This window comes from Diuraphis noxia, unplaced genomic scaffold (genome assembly GCF_037042655.1).
Source record: "Diuraphis noxia isolate RWA-SAM2 unplaced genomic scaffold, SU_Dnox_SAM2 contig0001, whole genome shotgun sequence".
NCBI lineage: Eukaryota > Metazoa > Arthropoda > Insecta > Hemiptera > Aphididae > Diuraphis > Diuraphis noxia.
The window spans coordinates 2,257,489-2,280,086 of NW_028301711.1; the positions used below are offsets into that span (position 1 = coordinate 2,257,489).

The 22,598-nt window shown below is 28.2% G+C and overlaps 1 protein-coding gene and 3 pseudogenes across 3 annotated transcripts in view; 1 reads left to right on the plus strand and 3 right to left on the minus strand.

The window, feature by feature from the left end:
• LOC149059276 (uncharacterized) overlaps window positions 1-22,598 on the minus strand; it is a 282,105-nt pseudogene that overhangs the window by 121,756 nt on the left and 137,751 nt on the right. The gene's annotated exons all lie outside the window — the stretch shown is intronic.
• LOC149059285 (uncharacterized) lies at window positions 12,113-13,283 on the minus strand (annotated as a pseudogene).
• LOC149059286 (uncharacterized) lies at window positions 18,409-19,198 on the plus strand (annotated as a pseudogene). Its single transcript, XR_016189354.1, has 3 exons — window positions 18,409-18,619; window positions 18,807-18,940; window positions 18,998-19,198. The product of XR_016189354.1 is annotated as an uncharacterized LOC149059286 (transcript).
• On the minus strand, window positions 19,542-20,934 carry LOC149059287 (baculoviral IAP repeat-containing protein 7-B-like). The gene is made up of 2 exons (XM_089215669.1): window positions 20,630-20,934; window positions 19,542-19,839 (listed from the first exon to the last, which is right to left on the minus strand). Exons 1-2 carry the CDS (start codon window positions 20,932-20,934, stop codon window positions 19,542-19,544), a joined length of 603 nt encoding a protein of 200 aa, XP_089071795.1.

Below are 22,598 nucleotides of genomic sequence, written 5' to 3' on the forward strand. Positions count from 1 at the left end.
AGTGGTCATACGATACAGTAATATTGAGTTTATTAGTTACTATGAACAAAGAAAAGGTTTTGCTGAAAAATTTAATAATATCAAAAAAAAATATTAAACAAAAAATAATGGAAATGAAACGTGGTATTATAGATTCAGATAACTATTTCCGTGAAGCATTTAAACCAATAACTGAACCACTCAGTACAAAAATAGAAAAAAATACTTCGTGTAACTTACAACTAGCTGATTATAAAAATGCAGAAACCTCATACACTAGTGGTGAAAATGAAGATGATGAATTAAATTCGACATTTTAAATTTTTTTGAACGTCCTAAATCACAACGTTATGATAAATCTTATGGTTTACATTATGATAGAACTAGTGATTCTTAAAAAATAGGAGATTACTCTGTAACTTTTAGCCATGGTAACTTACAGCTGCTTAATAAATACTACCCATGGACATTAGAACTACAATCTTTATTATGTGAGAAAGAACCAAAAAATACAACTATACAAGATATGGAATCTTATTACGATATTTTGAAAACTTCTCGAGTTCATTTAAAAGCGGATGGGAAACCAAAAACCTCAAAGTTTCATAAATGGGCGACCGTTGTAAAACCTCTCTACGAAAGAATGAAAAATGAAGAAAAACAGTTAAACGAAGAAATAGTTAAAATTAATAACTCTAGAGCTCCTCGGATAAGCTTTAAACAATTAAACGAACATTTATCTAGTTCGAGTGCTAAACGTAGTAATGTTCATAATAATACAACCATAACAAATGAACCATTTGATTTTAACCCTACAGCAAACAGTTCTATGTCTGTAGATCCTCCAGTTGAAAAGATGTTTAATTTTACTGCATCACCACATGCTAAGAAAGGTTCTGGTTTATATAAAGATGTAATAACTCAAACACAGTTAGTTTATTATGATGATTCAAATGAATTAGTAACTAGATTAAATCTTTTAACATCATCACAAAGAGTTGGTAATACTGGCGTTAGTAATGAAATCATATATATTTTAGAAGAATTACGTGAGAGGAATATTATAGTATAATGACAACCTTAGAGAATATAGCTAATGAGCTACATCGTTCAGCGAGAAAAATATTTCCTAGACATAGCGTAGTTACACGGTTTAAAGATGATCTCTGGCAAGCTGATTTAATAGACATGCAGTCACATTCTAGACAAAATAAAGGTTTTAAATTCATTTTAATCATAATTGATACATTTACCAAGTATGTATGGGTAGGAGCACTAAAAAATAAAACAGCGGAGGAATGTACAAAAGCTATGTTTAATATATTGAAAAAAGCTAATCCAAAATTGTTACAGACAGATAATGGTACAGAATTTTATAATAATCAATTTCAAGATTTAATGAAAAAATATAAAATTAAACATTATAGTTCATTCAGTGTCATTAAGTGTTCAATTTGTGAACGTGTAATACAAACTCTTAAAAATAAAATATATAAACATTTTACTGCAACAGGTACATGGAATTGGTATAATACAATATCAAAAATTATACAAAACTATAATAATACTAAACATAGAACAATTAAATGTACACCAAGTGAAGCTCGAATGGATGCAAACAAAATTAAACTTAACACACATACAAATATCAAAACATTATACAAACCAAAATTTAACATTAATGATAAAGTAAGAATATCTAAATATAAACATATATTTGATAAGGGATACACACCAAATTGGACGACAGAAATATTTACAATTTCAAAAATTTTACATACAAATCCAGTAACGTATCAATTAAAAGATGAATCGAACAATATCATCTTAGGCGGTTTTTATGAACAAGAAATTAAATTAACTGATTTTCCAAACACCTTTCTTGTTGAACGTGTTATAAAAAAAGTTGGGAATAAAATGTTTGTCAAGTGGTTAGGTTTTAATTCAAGTCATAATTCATGGATAACGTTGTCAGATATATTAAAATAAAATTTTATATTATATTATTTTTTATCTTATTATTATATTTTACCTTTTTCTTTGATAACACTAAAAAAAATTTGTTTATTTACATGAAACGTTTAACAATTAAAACATTATATAATACTGATAGATAGCGCTTTTTGTTTATTTCGATTGCGGATATATAAAGTTTTTTAATTTATAGTGGCCATAAGCCAATGTATTAATCCCATCATCCATTATATAACATTTATCATCGTTAGCACTAAGAACAAGCTTAGTCATAGTTTTCGAATGGACAATATGTTTATTCGATTGAATAAAATTCATTTTTCTATGAGTTTGTTTATCCTACATAGTTACATGGTTTATAAATGCATTTAATATATCCATGTAATTTTCAAATTTCATGTGATTTTTAATTATATACTTTTTTACACCTTTTGCTTTTTTTCCTCAACACTATGTACAGTTTTATACGCATATAATTTCGGTCTTAATGAGACAAATTCTTTTAGAATTATTCCTTTCATTTCATCCTTAAAATATCCGGGTTGATTTTTATGAGTCTCACTGAAACAATAATGGTCTTTAGGATAATTAAATGTATCAAAACCTGGAAGTAAACTATTTTTTAAATCATCGAAAAAATTTGTTGTTTGGATAGCGTATATCAATGAATCTTTATCCGAATACAAAGAACTAATTTTAGCACCATATTTTTTTTTTCATTACGTTATAATGAGTCATACATAAATATTTTGAAACATCTAAAATTGCGAATCCTACATAAATTGCCTTGTCAAATTTAATGATTTCCTTACGCTGATGAATAGCCATAAGATTCTCAGTTCATATAGTTTTGTCTTTAAAATTAGTTTTAACCATTCATTTCCTAGCTTTTTTTGCTGATGAAACAAGTTTTATAGAAGTTCTTGTGCGAATATTTTCCATACATTTACCGAAAACGCTATTGATTAACAACTTCCAAAAATTTTTTTCAAACTCGTTTTAAGCTTCAACTCATAGTTGTACACAATTCAACGTATGATGCCTTATATTTGTTTTGTGAAAACCTAATAGCTCGATGAATTTTCGTCACTTTAATGCCTTTTTTTTTTCATGATAATGTAGTAAGCAATTTCTTAGCTTTAGAATTAGGAGGACACTCATTAATAGGTAAAAATGGGAAATCATTATGACTTTTATGTAAATACTAGGGTACTCGATATCGACTTCTAATATATACCCAACTTCTGAATCATCAGCAATTTTAGTGACATCGATATTGAGACGAGCATCACCCCAGCCCCACCCATTTGCAATTTTTGAAAAATTTATTTACCAATATTTAGTATGTAATTTGTATGAATTTGTATGACAACTTTCAAAATTTGTGCGGCCTTGGTTTTCTCGTTATCAACCAAAAACAATGGGTGGGGCTGGGGTGATGTGATTTCAGCCCCACCCAAGGTTAACATTAAATAATTCATACTCTAACCTACACCATAATTTAGTATGTAATTTGTATGTCTTTGTACAACCGTTTTCAAAATTTGTACGAACGTCGTTTGCCGGCAATCGCAAATACTAAAAAACCGGCGTCACCCCAGCCCCACCCCGCGGACAAATTTTAGCGTTTTCGAATTTTTTCCAGTCCTATGTTTTAGTACGTAATTTGTATGAATTTGTACCACCGTTTTCAAAATTTGTACGATCTTCGTTCGCCGGCAATCGCAAGAACTTAAAAACCGACGTCACCCCAGCCCCACCCCGCGGACAAATTTTAGCGTTTTCGAATTTTTTCCAGTCCTATGATCATAGGCGGAACTACGGCCTGGGCCAACTGGGCCATGGCCCAGGCTAATTGGCTCCGTATTAGAGTATACATTTGCTAAGAATATATTATTTTAAATGTAATAAAAAAATTAGGTATTAATGCGAAAAAAATTTGAGAAATTAACTGTAAGTACGTAATAAATAGAATAGTTTAAATGTTTAAAATATATTATTTAGTATTACAACTGGCCATCGAAATCAAATCATAATCAAAAGTTTTTAAATTATTGATATTTATTTTTAGAAAATGTCATTTTGCGAGTCTCGCCATATTATTTTCATTGTTCATGCGTCCCGTACGGGTCTTATCGTTTTTATTATTATTGTGTTTAGATGTCCTAATCGTCAATCATTTATCGAATAATCCAAATATAGACATTATATAGTTATTAGTTAATAGTTTAATACTTTTTACTTATTTGACGACCATACCTACTGGTGAACGGACTGAGGATACAGATGCTTGGTTAGCAAAATGGACAAGTAAATTAACAATTTTATACTTATTTTTAAGTGTTAAATTTAATTATTTGTATACTAAAGCATTACTACATGTAAGATCTAGGTATTTATTAGCTAGTTATTAGTTTTCAAACCAAATGCACTTCGATATAATATATGGAAATTCGCAGTGTCACAACTTGGTGTATATTAGTGGGTGTGCAAGCAAATATTATAGAATATAAGACCCATGTAACCATGTACCTAAATACCCAATAAATCCTTTAAAAATATCACTTACTGTTTGTAGCTATATAGATTATTATACATAAATGGTTAGGTTAAGTTAACCAGTTAAACAGACTTAATAATTAATATTATATAAATATATATTATGTATCTAATTAATAATTTATACAATTAAGTCAGCACATTTGTGAAGAACATGGCGTAAACATACCATCAATCAGACCTAGAAAACTGCCTGCACGTAGAGATGAAAATTGGCAAAATCAGTTTGTATTTGAGACCAAAAAAGAGGAAATCCGAGTTACTACAATGTATCCATTGATTGATTCGTTAGTACAAGGAATTGACGAACGTTTCAGTCAAGAAAGCACTTCAATCATTACTGGAGTGGGGAAAATGTTGAAATTTGAACTGAACAAAGATGACATTAATTTATTGACAAATCATTTTGATTTATCAAAGGATGAATTTGTAAGTGAAATACATCTTTTGAAGGCACGAAACAAAGATGATATTCTTACTAATAAAGACTGTGCATTTTGGTTAAAATGGTTACGAGAAAATGGTATTGAGACCATTTTTTTTCAGCATAGAAAAGTATTAAAAGGTTTCTCCGTCATACCAGTCACAAGTGCTTCGTGTGAAAGAGCTTTTTCGAAGCTAACGCATATTAAAACTAAGTTACGGATGACAATGTTTCTAGGACGATTGGAAAATTTAATGCTTCCATATATCGAACAAACCATGGCCAAAAATGTCGACATTAATGATGTGATCAAAGAATTTAAAATAATGGTCCCATATGAACGTCGTTTAGCATTATAAGTCTTAATTTTAAGATAGCAATTTAAATATATTTACTATCTGTATTTTACATGTAAAATTTAACTATTTAAGTTTATATAATAAGTGATATAATTTAGTTTTAAATAACATCAATAAATACTCATGTTATACATTTATATTGTAATAAAAAACATTAATATTCCCTATCGCCCTCCACTCTTATTTCCTTTGAGTATTCTAAGTGCAAAATGACTCTCGACTCTCGAGAGTGGCCCAGTCTAATTAAAATGTCTAGTTCCGCCTATGCCTATGATTTAGTACGTAATTTGTATGAATTTGTACGACCGTTTTCAAAATTTGTACGATCTTCGTTCGCCGGCAATCGCAAGAACTTAAAAACTGCCTACCTGTTAATATACTAGATAATAGATTGCCTTTGCCTACCTGATAATATATACTACTTGCATGATCACAAAAACGTATTGCTGTGTCCAGCTAGTAAATTACATATTATTTTATAATAAAAATATTTTATATTATATTACTAACTAATATTGTAACTCCCACTATAGTCCGCGCCACGAGAGAACGCATACGGCGGCCGACCAAAACACGTTTTTTTTCGCGCATTCCCACCACTTTACCAGCACGATCGCCACCCGTCGGAGCGCTTCGGAGCACATCGATTTTGTCGGCAGGTGTATACACTGCGATTACAATAACAAAAACATTTTTTCATCAAGTCGTTAGTCGTTTACCGAATATTCCATAAAATAGGTCTTGATTTACTACAGGTAAAAACTAAAAAAAAATAATTAATGCGTAAATTATTACGCACAATTAATACGACACGGTGCGTGTTGCTATTGTATTACTTGAGCCGCTGTATGCAGAGACCAGTTGTCGCATGGTGGGGAGATTTGGCCTCGAGACGTTCGAACGCAATCATTTGAATGCGCGAGCCGTATGCGTTCTCTCGTGGCGCGGACTATAGATTGTACAATTTACATTGATATACGAATTTAATTGTATCATTATCTGTGACGGTTAAAATTAACAAGTATAGCAGTAACCAGTTTTATATTCTCTACATCGTGATTATTACGTATGTCTACATAATACGTAAGATGCATGGTAAAAACTATCTGTAGGTATTAGATTTTGAGAAAAGAACAAATTTAAGGATGAAGTTTTAAAACGTTTATTAGTTTATTACCTAATGTACAATATATGATCCATTACCTTTATATATTGTATAAAATAAATATCATATTGTGTAAATTAAAAATTCGCAAGGTACCTGTGTATTAGATTTGACTGGCATTGGTTTGGATTTCATGTCATCTAAATAAATATTAATTTAATTTAAAAGCATTTCATTAATCATTATGGTAATATTCCTATAATAGAATATTATACACTGATACAATAATTTTTATAATCATTTAAATCCTATTCCTATTAATATATTGAAAATTATTTTTCAATTTGTTTATAGTGTTTTTCTTTTTCAAATTACCTACTACATATATTAAAAGGTATCTACAACATAATATAATATAATATCATGGATTCGTGTACACAGTTTAACATTAATGTCTGTAGTTATTATTATGGTATATGTTACATTCTGTATACACGTATAGTTTGGTATTTTCCCAAATAAACCAACTAATTTTAATAACGTAGTATTGCAAATCAAGTTATATATGTATTATATTGACATTAATATTAATAGATCATTGAATACTTTTGATGTTGTACAGAAATAAATAATAATCACTTTTTCCAAATATATTTTTCATTTTAGTCTTGACTATCCTGACTATTACTACCGAGTGTCGTACTATAATCATAATATCTTATATTTGATTAATTTTCTATTACGCGCTTTCGATTAGTATTTTTTAGCGTATTTTCCATATATATTTTTCATACCTAGTAATTGAGTTGTTTAAATCCATTGTACATTTAAAATGAGAGGCCGAAAACCAACGATCTGCCCTGATGAAATTATAAGTATTATACTTAAATTTAAGGACAGAGTAATAACTGAAGTGAATGGAGAAAAAAGTAGGTAATAATATCATTATAAATACACACACACATAATTAAGGCAAGTTTATGTAGTAATATATTTAGTTTTAAGTCAATAATAATAATTTATATAAATTAATAAGTAATGTATAAAACTCGTAGTATAACTTAAAATTGCCTATAATTTAAGTAATTGTTTAAAGATCCTTTTAGATTCTGAACGAAGTGATGAATGTATTGATTTTACAATGATGTGTGTTTTTTTTTTGTTTTTTTTTGTTTTTTTTTTTTTGTGTGTCTGTGTACAGCATAACTAGTCGAAATAATGCTTCGATTTCAAACTTTGGGGGTGGTTTCCGATGTAAAATTGAAGATCCTTGGTGCATTATAGAGGTCAAAAGTAAACATTTTCCAACAGCTTTCAAAAAAATCGATAAAAACAAAAAAAAAAATGACAGAAAAACGGGAATTTTTACGCAAAATCAGTTTTCGACCAAATCGATTTTTTTATATGGTTGTAATTCAAAAAATAATCACTTTAAATACTTGAAATTTTCACCAAATGTTTATGTTAGTGTTCTCTATATACAGTTTAATTTTCAAAAAATTTTGACTTTTTTTGAGTTATTTATAGACCACTGAAATTTACACTTTTTTTGAGAATTTTTTTTTGAAGTGTCGGTAAAAAAATGTTGGACGACCAAAAAAACTTGAAAATTTAATACAAGGTTCCTTATGAGTTTTTCTTATTGTAGCTAAAAAACATTAAAAATCGTAAGTCACAATTTTTTTTAATAAGCTTTTATAGTTCAAAATTTTACGAAATCTGTCGAAAACGCGAGGGGGGAGTATAGTGATATATAATAATGAAATAACGAAAATGTTGTTGTTAAAATAATTATGCCATTTTACAATCACTAAAATTGAAAACAATAAATTAATTTTACTTATAATATTTTATTATTTAATATATAAATATGTATAAAATTGTATTAAAAATTACAAAATTATATTATTAATAAAATATAATATAATATATTATTATATTTATTAAGTTGATTTATATTTTATTTTATACCAATATAAAATTATTTTGTATAACAATATAAAAATGCCGTCTAAGCTCTAATTTAAGGAGGGGGAACCACTGATTTACAAATATGTACACTTAGGTCTGACTTTTACATAATTTCCTAAAAAAGTCAATTTTTTGAAAAAATCAATTTAATGTTATTTACAATTAATTGTTTATAAAAAAAATTACATTCAAACACATTAATAAAGTTAATATATTACATAATCAATCAATTAATAATTTTTTTATATAATACGTATACTGAAAATAATATAATCATTAATTCACTCATATATTTATATTTATAGATAAAATACTTAAAACCTAGAATGGAATATTTGGAATATAATACAACATTGGCAGTATGTGACACAACAGTAGGAAATGTTTTCAAACAATTATTGATAGAGTTTCCTACAGTATTGGACAATATAAACTGCACTATATCCACTTGTAATAAAACAACTAAATGTCCAATACCTGTGCCATATATAACACTGAATATTACAAATGGTAATTTAAAGTCGCTTGAGGAAGATATAGGAAACAGATTATTAAGCGAAAATTCCACATGTTGATATAAAAGGGGAAACATGTAAAGGATTAAAAACTATTCATCCAATTGCTTCACCGATCCATCTATTTATTGAACTCCTTAATTGGGAAGGTATGTTATAGTTACAATAAATTGTATATCTATTTATTACTTAGTTAATTATAAATGATTATTTAATTACACTTCAGAAGATGCAGTCGACAAGGATTACAGTGCCGAAGTTGCACAACAGGTCAACGTATGTTTAGACGATGTACCTCCAGTGTTAACAATAAACAACATTAAGTATGAACTGAGGGGTATATGTTCACACAGACACGGGTTGAGTAGATTGAGAAATAGTGATGGACATTATCAATCATACTGCAAGCGGAACCACATACAAAACTGGGAACTTTATGATGACATGAAATCCAAACCAATGCCAGTCAAATCTAATACACGAGTACCTTGCGAATTTTTAATTTACACAATATGATATTTATAAAATATATAAAGGTAGTGGATCATATATTGTACATTAGGTAATAAACTAATAAACGTTTTAAAACTTCATCCTTAAATTTGTTCTTTTCTCAAAATCTAATACCTACAGATAGTTTTTACCATACATCTTACGTATTATGTAGACATACGTAATAATCACGATGTAGAGAATATAAAACTGGTTACTGCTATACTTGTTAATTTTAACCGTCACGGATAAAGATACAATTAAATTCGTATATCAATGTAAATTGTACAATCTAGTGGGAGTTACAATATTAGTTAGTAATATAATATAAAATATTTTTATTATAAAATAATATGTAATTTACTAGCTGGACACAGCAATACGTTTTTGTGATTATGCGAGTAGTATATATTATCAGGTAGGCAATCTATTATCTAGTATATTAACAGGTAGGCCGTTTTTAAGTTCTTGCGATTGCCGGCGAACGAAGATCGTACAAATTTTGAAAACGGTCGTACAAATTCATACAAATTACGTACTAAAACATAGGACTGGAAAAAATTCGAAAACGCTAAATTTTGTCCGCGGGGTGGGGCTGGGGTGACGTCGGTTTTTAAGTTCTTGCGATTGCCGGCGAACGAAGATCGTACAAATTTTGAAAACGGTCGTACAAATTCATAAAAATTACGTACTAAAACATAGGACTGGAAAAAATTCGAAAACGCTAAATTTTGTCCGCGGGTTGGGGCTGGGGTGACGTCGGTTTTTAAGTTCTTGCGATTGCCGGCGAACGAAGATCGTACAAATTTTGAAAACGGTCGAACAAATTCATACAAATTACGTACTAAAACATAGGACTGGAAAAAATTCGAAAACGCTAAAATTTGTCCGCGGGGTGGGGCTGGGGTGACGTCGGTTTTTAAGTTCTTGCGATTGCCGGCGAACGAAGATCGTACAAATTTTGAAAACGGTCGTACAAATTCATACAAATTACGTACTAAAACATAGGACTGGAAAAAATTCGAAAACGCTAAATTTTGTCCGCGGGGTGGGGCTGGGGTGACGTCGGTTTTTAATTTCTTGCGATTGCCGGCGAACGAAGATCGTACAAATTTTGAAAACGGTGGTACAAATTCATACAAATTACGTACTAAAACATAGGACTGGAAAAAATTCGAAAACGCTAAATTTTGTCCGCGGGGTGGGGCTGGGGTGACGTCGGTTTTTAATTTCTTGCGATTGCCGGCGAACGAAGATCGTACAAATTTTGAAAACGGTGGTACAAATTCATACAAATTACGTACTAAAACATAGGACTTGAAAAAATTCGAAAACGCTAAAATTTGTCCGCGGGGTGGGGCTGGGGTGACGCCGGTTTTTTAGTATTTGCGATTGGCGGCAAACGACGTTCGTACAAATTTTGAAAACGGTTGTACAAAGACATACAAATTACATACTAAATTATGGTGTAGGTTAGAGTATGAATTATTTAATGTTAACCTTGGGTGGGGCTGAAATCACATCACCCCAGCCCCACCCATTGTTTTTGGTTGATAACGAGAAAACCAAGGCCGCACAAATTTTGAAAGTTGTCATACAAATTCATACAAATTACATACTAAATATTGGTAAATAAATTTTTCAAAAATTCCAAATGGGTGGGGCTGGGGTGATGCACGTGATATTGAGATCATTAACCCACTCAAAATTTTTGAAAGGCAATTCTGTTAACATAGATTTACCATACAAATTTACACAGTCAAGATATGTAATCCATGTAATTGGTTCATTCGAATTATAGTCCAGTCCTTCAATATTTGGTATATTTGCTTTAGCATATTATCTTTTAGTTGATTGACAAATGCCACCTCGGCTTGAGTTTTCAAAAAAGATATGGTAGTATGGTAACGTCAGTCTTTAAATAAAGATCGCTATACTCACCTAAAGTCTTTATATCGAATGTTCGCTATATATTTTTAGCATGCATATAATCTTTATCGCATATTTTTTCGTCTGTCAAAGAGTTATAAAATTCAGACTTTGGTGGTAAAAAAGTATCATCTAATTTACTCCAACTATCGACATATTCATAAGGGAAGATTCCTTTTTGAGTGACTAGATCTAATGATTTCATGGAAAAATTTTTAAGAGTTTCTCTAAACCTTAACTTATCTTCTGATAAATTTAATGCAAGTTTGCTTAATGATTCTCTCATGAAACGGAATGTATCGACAAATTTAATACTAAATCTATGTGCGATTTCTTTACTAAAGGATATATATTTTTCTGACGAATTAGGAATAACGTGAATATCTTTATCATTACAACCAAGTTCCCGAATTATGAAATGACTATCGTATGATAAATTATGGAAGAAAATTGGTACGAATGAGGGGTTAGTTATTTCAAAACTACATTGAAGACAAAGACATTGTCTACATTTACCAGTAAAATGACAGTGATCTCGAACTTTAATTAAATTATTATTTTTAAAATGTCTCGAACATTTTCCACAAAACTTAGTATTTTTAAAATTACTTTCTTCTTCTTTAGTTAATTTATTCATCGGTTTATTTGTTTGATAAATTTTATTAATATTATTTCCAATAAAAATCATATTTTCCATAAATTTTTTTTCACCTCTATAAATTACCACCTTTCTCGGAATTTTGAACTGTTTTACTAGTTCTTTTGATATAACATCATAGTTAACTTTGACATAAAAACCCATAGCTCATAATTTCATGTAAATGTGTAGCATAAGTTTTAGATTTTTCGCATCTATTAAATTCACTAGACTTCTTTTTAGGAGTTAAAATACATTCAAAATCTGCATAAACAACAATTGGTATTCTCTGTGTATTTTTATAGTTTTTAAAATAAATAAAATCATCATCCCCCTTTTCAAACATTATTGGTCTCCCTAATTGGTTCTTTCTACAATTATGCTGGTGTTCACTCAACCCTTTCTTACCCCAAAGTTTGCTTTTACATGGATTTTCACTAAAAGTAGTAAAACATCTTTTACAGATAATTAATCTGGAACAGTTTTTAGTTTTCTGACTTCTAATAAATCTTGAAAAATTTTTTATATAACAATAATGTGATGTGTTATTATTATTAAACAAAAGTAGATCAAAATGTTTTTTTCTTTCAGTATTACAAATATATAGAGGGAAAATATGTTTTTTATCATTTAAACTATAAATATTAATTGATACATTATTTATACGTTCAAATTTTTTTATCTGACTGATTGGTGTAGGAAAATCTATACATTTAAAATCTAAGCCACTTTTTTTTTCTAACATTTCAAAATATTTCTTATTAAAATAAGTTTTATTTGAACGATTATCAAACTTTGATAGTATTGAATATTTAAAACATTTAACATCATTATTTTTTACATTTATGACTGCTCTTTTATCTTTGATATATTCAGGAAGATCTAGATACGTTCCTCCTCTGAGAGGATTTAGTATATTAATTCTCAATTGTAATGCATCTATTGTTTTAAGTGACCAGCCAGAAGCTTTTGCTAAAAAATCATCTTCTTCACTTAATAATTCATTGAACATCCCATTCAGTAATTTATTAAAATCAGAGGAATTACATGCAAGTGTATTAGAGGTTTTAAATGCTATATCCTGTACTTCTTGTGTGATAATTCGTTCATATACACTATCTACATATAAATTAAATTTTATAGATGTTTGTAGACATGATTCCTTTAACTTTGGAATTATTTTGTCTAAAGTATAGTTAAAAAAAAGTGTATAGTCTAAAAATTTTAAATTATTCTTAACTATAAAAGTTTTTGAACATTTTTTAAATCTTTCAATTTCAAATATTCCTTCATCAGCATATGTCATTCGCTGACGTTTAGTCACCATTTTTCTTTTCATAATTAAGCTGAAAAAAAATTAAATGAAAAAAAAAATATAATAAACAATAATAATATTTTAATAACTTTATTAATATAAATCATACAATATTTAGCAAACCTAAGCAACTAGTTTAAAAAAAAAAAGAAATTAAAGAACTTAATTATTATTTAATAAATCATATAGGTATGATAAATGACAGTTTATACTTTTTTGACATCGATAACCTATATAATTTGATTCATCGTAATTAGCTTTAATTTCTTTTTTTTTTTAAATAAATTTTCTCTGGTCGACTTAAGGTTTGCTTTTTGGATTTTAATATTAATATCGTAGATTAATTTTTTAAATTTTTTCTATTCTCTTTCACCATATTTTTCATTTTCAGCCTGTTGTTTTAATACTCCATTAATTTCTTTTTCAATGTATGATGTCATGTTCTGTAAATTATATAGATTTTTGCAAACTATCTGCTAGTAATAAAATATTAAAATAGTAACACACATCATCATTAAATAATAATTGTTTTTTATTTTTACAAGTAAAAAAACATAGCTATAAACATTAAATTAAAATCATAATTTCTTAGAAAAGAAAATGTCATAAAATGTTTGACAACGTATCATCATATCCATACTATATCTTTCTCCATAACAGATTTCCATTTTTCTAACATAATAAATATATTTATTACCATATTTATTAAATATTTCTCTTTTTTCTTCTTTTAAAGAAAACAATTTATCTCTTAATTGATTGATTTCAAATTCATTTGATGATGAACATATCCCGATTAAATAAATGTTATGTTTTATTTCTTTAATTTTTTTATTAATTTCTTTCGTTTCTAATATATTATTTTTATTATCTTCAATATTCCCTAATCTTAATTATTCCATAGTTTGTAAATTATATTTATATTTATTCATAAGTTCATCTTTGTTTTTTGAATCCATTGTCTGTAATATTATTTCAAATTCATTAATGTTAATACACAGTATGTTAAATCATAGAAACATAGACGGAAAAAATCTAATTATCAAATATGTTAAACAACTGTATTGTATATAATTTAATTTTTATCTGAATTAAATGAACTTTATAAAAAATTAAAAATGAAGTTTAAAAATGTAGGTACACATATTATATATTACTTATAACTGTGTATTTGTTGTGTACTAAATTTATTTTTCTCCTGTCTAATGTTAAATGAATACATACAATTTGTCATAGATAGATATATTTTTTTATATCTAATAGCAGCCAGTCTTATTGAATACTTATTAGAATTAGAATATTATACTGCCTATTTAAATTATTAAAAGTTAACTCAAATTGAGATATTTTTTATGTAAATATTGAATATTATACTATGAAGTTTTAAAAATATAGGTACACACATCATATATTACTTATACCTGTGTATTTTTGTATAATAAATTTATTTATTTTTTCCCTTGAATAATGTTAAATGAATACATAAAATTTAATAAAGATAGATGGAAAAATGTAATAAAATATATTAACCAACTGTATTGTATACAATTTAATTTTTATTTAAATTAAATGGACTTTATAAAAATATAATCATGAAGTTTAAAAATGTAGGTACACAAATATATATTACTTATAACTGTATATTTGTTATATACTAAATTTAGTTTTTCCCTTGAATAATTTAAATGAATACCTACAATTTAATATAGAAAAAAATTTAATAATCTAATATATTATTAAGCAACTGCATTGTATATAATTTAATTTTTATCTAAATTAAATGAACTTTATAAAAAGATATAATCATGAAGATTAAAATGCAGGTACACATATTATTATATATTACTTATAACTGTGTTCAAGGTCATATACTAAATTTATTTTTTCTCCTGTCTAATGTTAAATGAATACATACAATTCGTTATAGATAGCTATATTTTTTTATATCTAATAGCAGACAGTCTTATTGAATACTTATTAGAATTAGAATATTATACTACCTATTTCAACTATAAAAACTTAGCTCAAATTGAGATATTTTTTATGTAAATATTGAATATTATACTATGATATTCACGAAATTTAAAAATATAGGTACACACATCATATATTACTTATACCTGTGTATTTGTTGTGTATTAAATTTATTTTTTTCCCTTGAATAATTTTAAATGAATACCTACAATTTAATATAGAAAAAAATGTAATAAAATATATTAACCAACTGTATTGTAAATAATTTAATTTTTATCTAAATTAAATGAACTTTATAAAAAATAAAAAATGAAGATTAAAATATATGAACACATATCATATATTACTATAACTGTGTTCAATGTTATATACTAAATTTATTTTTTCTCCTATCTAATGTTAAATGAATACATACAATTCGTTATAGATAGACATATTTTTTTATATCTAATAGCAGACAGTCTTATTGAATACTTATTAGAATAAGAATATTATACTACTTATTTCAATTATAAAAACTTAGCTCAAATTGAAATATTTTTATGTAAATATTGAATATTATGCTATGATAATATAACATTTTTTTATATTATTGATATCAAATATTATAAAATAATAAATATCGCGTTCGGTGATAATATTAAGCGGTGATAGTACAACTGTTCTATGGTGATAGAGACGGTATATATTTTAAGGTTATGTCGGTTAATAGTAGATTGCTGATGTGTAATAAAATGTAATTACTGACTAGTGATAGTGATACTATCTTATAAATATCATGTTAACATTTTATCATATAAACATAGATAATATTATCATAAAAACTATATTATTATAATAATGATGTGTTTAAATCATTGTTATTCTGTTTCTAGTTTTTTGTTTTTTAATATAGGAGTAAAGATTAAAAGTTTTAATAAAATAATAAAATAGGTACTTACATAGTTAGTATTGAAGTATTCTAAGCAGTGGCGTATTTAGGGGGGGCGAGAGGGGGCAATCGCCCCGGGCATCAAATTTCAAGGGGCATCAATTTTTTATTTAAAAAAGCTAATAATAATAGTGTTACATGATAAGTTATTTGTGCTTACTCCCTCAATTATTATAAAGATAATGGTGATAATACTCGACCGTCTCGACCAAACACGCGGAATTTCAGAAATACAAATTGGTTATTTATAAAATACGATAGCGGTTGTATAGTATAATAGTATGTATTATAAAGTTGTATGACTTATATGTATAGTTGTAGCGATGACTTTATCTGTGATGTATATTGTACATATCAGGAAATTATTCTATGGGAAATTCAGAGACACCCCGGAACCCGTCAGTCATCAGTCGTCAATAATACCTATTTTTACTTCGTCGGCGGGCGGCGTATATGTACTAACTATTATGGCGACTATTAAATATTAATTACGATGCGTTTGCTCTGACTAGTACGTCCGTGCTTCGTGATACTGTTTAATAAAGCGTTCCTTTATACTAAAGTCTACATTTTTTTATTCTTTTGGGCTTTGGCATTCACAATATTCTGTGCAATCACTGCAATCTACTTAACATTTATATACGGTATGTATTTTTAAATTATTTTGTTCTTGTCAATATAAAATGTGTTATTGGCAATATAATATGTAAAATATAATTATTAAATGCTTAATGCTTCTTGCTTTTAATTTCGTTAAATTGCTTATGGTATTCAGATGGTTAAAACCAGTAGAACGCAGCCTAGTGGTTCTAGTAATCGCAAGAAAGCAAAAAATAAAAAAATTGAAATTGCAAATGTTATGGCAAAAGTTCCTAGCATAAACACTTATTTTAAGGCTAATAACGGCAATAACGTGTTAAACAGCCCAGAAAAGACGTCAAGTATGTTATACTATGTCATTAATATTTAGTAATCAATTAATATAATAATTCATATTTTATAACACATGGTTAGTGCTGATTTTTTATTTTTTTACACCCTAAATTAAATTACTTATATTATTAATATGATATTTATTATTAAAGATTATACTTTAAAGTTATACTATACTTATTACTTTTTTACTTTTCTTTATTCTTAGAAAATGTTTATTGCTACATAGTATATAGTTTGCTTGACATCATGGGCGTTCTCACGGGGGGGGGGGGGGATATGGCAATTTTAAATATAGAATGTGAGATAACTAAATCAATTAGTTATAATGAAGTCATTGAAGATTTTGCTGCCCAAAAATCTCATCGTAAAATATAAATGTTAATGTTTCTTTTGTTTAATTAAATGTTTCAATGTATGTTATGCTTCATATTATATCATGTTCTAAACTTCTATGTATGAATGTATGATAATGTTGTTATTCTTTAATGATCATAAAACAAAGGTAAATAAATGTTAAAATTTTGGGGGCAACAAATTATATGTACCCAGGGCATCAAATCTCTAAATACGCCACTGATTCTAAGTCTGACTGATGACTGTTTTCTGAGTCTGGCTGGCGGTTGCTCTTCACTGTTGTTGAAGATGTTTTTTGTGTTTTTTGATGGTAGGTAAACTGTTTTGCTGGAGAGTCGAGGATGGTTGCTGTTCTGATAGCTTCTTGGTCTGTTAGAGCTGCTGGTGAACTGATGATTTTATGTTTAAAAATTCGGTGTTTTATACTAGAGTTTAACCCTCTCTTTGAACATTGAATATTAGGTACCTCTCATAATCCTGAGGTGATTGTACATTATATTACTTAATACCATTCTCTTTTGTCCATGTAAGAACATGTTTGTAGTCTTTTATGTAAATTCTTATATGAGAAGTCTATTTGAATATATACATTCTAATTTATTGTAAATTATATTTGATATTTTAACCAGTTCATATAATGTCATGTTCATATATAATCATTTTTTTTTTTTTGGAAATGTTTTTCAGGTCATTGCTATTAACCTTTAACGTTTTTATATCTGAAATCCGGTTCATACTAATTATTTTTTGATTCTAATAAATGTTAATATTATATATATATATAATATATATATATATATATTATACTATTATTGCTTATATTACATATTTGTTGAAAAGTCTTTTAAGGTCATTAACGTTTCTATATAAAATCTGATTTTCAAGGCAGGTGATTATTTTAGATCCTGTTTCTTTTATAATTCATATAATGCCTTTTGTGTTCATGTAAAACAAGTTTGTAGAAAGGTTTTTCAAGTCATTGCTATTAACATTAGCATTTTACATATAAAATTATTGTGGTAGTGGCTAATATCTGTGTATAAAAAGCCAGTGTAAAACCATTAACGTTCATCAGTCTTCAAGATTTCAATTCAGTCCTCAACACAGTCTACAACGCAGTTCAAAAATGTCTTATAGAACATCAATTATTTCTTCAGAATCAGAGGTAAGTAAAGTTTTTTTTAAAAACCAAATAACAAATTGGAGGTCAGTCGTAACACTACTCAACGTTATGGTTATAATTATTAAGAAACATACATAAAAATAAAATATATTTCTTTTAGATATCGGTTATAAAACCACTTGTACATTTTTAAATAAAAAAAAAATATATTATTTTTTATGTTTCATAGAATGAACATTTCAGTGGATCCGTTGACTCTAAAGTTAAACCATTAGAATCAACATCTAAAACAAAAACCACTTTAAAACGTGGTGTTGAGAAGACGATTGAAAAAAAATCTATGAAAAGAAGCAAATGAAAATGGTTGGTTAAATTATTTTTTATAATGATCACATAAAATCTTTTTCCTTTTTTTTTTAGAATGCATCATACAGAGACAATGTTGGTGATCGTTTAAGATCAGAAGAATATGATGAGGAAGTTTTCAATTCGTTAACTTTTCGACAAGGTGACGGTTTAATTACGATAAAAACTACATTTGAGGAGAAGCCAACAGATTACTGGGTAATAACACATTATAAATGTTCAAATATTGAAAATGTTCCAGTTAAGGATAGGTAAATAATTTATCATTAATTTACTTTTTTTAAACTATTGTTAATCTTTTTCAATAGGTATTTTTATTACACTTCATTTCATGATTTAAAAAAAAAAAAAATAATTATAGGTGGAAGTTTAGTGAAGCTGGTGTTAAGTTGTGTACAAGCGAAAAGTCAAAAGACCAGACATTGAATGTTAGCTTGAATCAGACCATGCAGTCAATATTTGACACGATGCTACAAGACCCAGGACGTCGTACAATCAAAAGTAAAATAATAGGCTAATTATTATATGTTTTTTTTTTTTTTAAATGAGTTTTTTATTGAATAAACAATATAATATATTATATAAATATTTATTTATTTTATACTATTAAATCCTGAAGTATTAAGTCTGACATTGTATTAAAATGGTATTGTAATATTTCATATAGGAATGATGTGTCATCGTTTTGCAGATGAGTGTAATAACTAAAATCATAGTTTTGTATATACTGGTTTGTGAATTCATTTCTCTGACAACTGATAGGTAGACCACGGACGTCGTTTTTTATTAGATCGTAAGCTGTGTTAAATGTAGCTTGGTAACTTGGTAGACGTTTCTGTTTTTCTGCAATGTAGAGGTCTACACAATGTTGAAGCTGTTTAAGTCTACATAAATCTATATGTGATAAAGTGATATAATCATCAGTGATATGTAAAGTAATTGAACTCTGCTTAACATTAGTTGAATATGTAAAGTTATCAGATATTTTTGTTCGTCTACATCTGGTGTGTAAATTATTAGTAATTGAAATGTAATTAGATTCAGACATGAGTGTAAACCATTGTTCTATGTTTAAAGTAATTATCTTCTGTGATAATTTACATTCTAATAACACAATAATCGAAATTTGTTTATTAATTAATAAACCGACTGTAACGCTCTTCTTACTATACGGACGAATATCGAAGGTTGATTTTGATACGATTATAGGTAGAACCATGATGAATAATATTTATAATAATATGTTTCAGACTATCAATATGAAAAAATCTAGTATAATGTAACTGATGGAACATATACTTTGAACTGAGGTTTTTTTTCATCAGTAAACATATTATATACTAAATCTGTTGTAAAAAAAAATGGTAAAAAAAATGTGAACGTACAGTTCAGTAGATTAGTGTGTAGTGAAGGGAGTAGAGGGAATTATTTATACTTACTTACCTGAAACATGAAATTAACTTATTAAATTAACTTAACGCACTAATCCACTGAACTACACGTCCACGAGATATTAGATTAAAAACTAACACATATAAGTTGTTTATAATATTTTTTTTTATTTATTACAACATATAATGAAAGAACATGATTTAGCAAACGGTGTCGTATGACCTAGTTTCACAATTACAAATATATTCATTGTTACAATATTTACTTAACACTTTTTGAACAAATTGATTTCCCTTCATTAATAATACATATATACACTTTGGATTATATCTGCAATGTTCAATCCAAACGTCATCTTCTCGTTTCCAATTATGAAGAATAAGTCCACAGCAAAAGCATTCGACGATATCTTCTACTCCTGTATATTTTAACCCACATTCAGCTAGAGCATATTTATTTTGAAAACAATTTAAAGGAAAATGTTCGAGAGATCTTAATCTTGAATAAATTGAACTATATCCTGAATGGGTTGGAACTGAATTATTTCGTATACGATGAACTAATGATTGAAAATCGCTTGAAAGTTTTGGTAAATTCATTTCTTTAATTAATTGAAATAATAACTTGAAAAAACACAACTCGAATACACGGCGGATCAGCAGTAACTAAATGTAAAATTATTAACTTGCAACTAAATAGTAGAAATTAAATATATAAATTTTTAAAAACTAGAACAGTGTAACCAACGTGATTAAAAACATAAAAACAATATCCCTGTAATTTTTATAAAAATTAGTGATATTTGATTGAAAAAATTTAAAAAAACGGGAAAAAATAGTTGATACGGTAAATATTTTTGAGTAAGTGGCAAATAGGTGGACAATCTTGTGTAATCACCGTATTGTGTTACGCGGTAAATCAGTGTGCTCCAAGCAGTGGCGGTTTTGGGGGTGAGGCAAGTGAGGCGGTGCCTCACTTAAAAATTTAGTAAGAGGAATATGTTTTTTAAACAAATTAGACATAGTATATATTTTTTTCATTTGTATAATATATTATTAATGTTCTGAATTTTGTCATAGAAAAATTTCAAAACAGAATATTAGATTTTAATACAAACATCATTCTGTAGTTAATAGTAATTAATAATATGGTATCAGTTTATACGGGTGTAAGGACTACGCGGAGCACGGGGCACAGGTTGTTTCAGGCTAAAATTATACGCGATTTTGTTGCCCGGTGTCGACTGTGGTCTCGTAATCTTCCAACCGTACCCGTAAGAGCGACCGCTGACGGTGCCTCTCACGTGTAGTTGTATTTAATATTACTGAATAATACGATCCCGCACGCACACGAACCGTACGCATAGCACATGCACTTCATAGGCGACGATTGAGGCGGCATGTAAACATTGGCTCGGCCGAAAAAGTACACAATAATTATTGAATTATCATCAGTGTTGGTGACACTGCGTAAAAATCAGCTAAACGACGTACAATTACAACACTGCAGTTATCTTCTATTCGTATCGAATTGTTTAATCATAGTCTGTGCTTGTATTGTCGTCTATCTGCTATCTCTACTACCTATTCTACTAATCACTTTCTAATCTTTTCAACATGTCAATTTATTTAATGTATTATAAGTTTGTGTTTTTATTATATATATATATATATATGTAATTATGTAAATGTATATAATTGTTGTATATATGTATGTTAATATTTAGTCGCCTCAGTCAAAATTGAATCCCAAAACCGCCACTGGCTCCAAGGGAGAATTTTCCTCTTGAAAAATTTTACCGTGGAAAAGCTGGCTGTGAACATACAAATATATACTACTTCCGGACATTTTACTTTCCGGATTTTAACGTTCCGGCCAATTATTTTCCGGATAATTACGGCCTCCCGTACGACCTTCTCGCGCTCTAACGTTCCTACCTGTCCGTGTTTGCGGAGTCGCGCGCGGTGAAGTCTGTGCGTCCGTAAGTCGGGAGGCGCGGACCGTCGTTACGTACTTCAAAGTTACGTAACGCCGGTTTTTCCGTTATAGCCTGCAAACCACGTTTCCGTCGTATGGAATCGGGAGTTTTTCTCAAGTTGCACAACAGGGGAATGTGATGGGGGTAGTATTGGGGTAAGTAAATGATACCAAGTATTCACTTACCGGTGATTCCTGTTCGGGGAGCCAATTTTGTGGCGGTCCTGGACGGTTACCGCATAGATCAGTGGTGTCACTAGTGTAGGAAGTGGTGAAAAAAAAACAC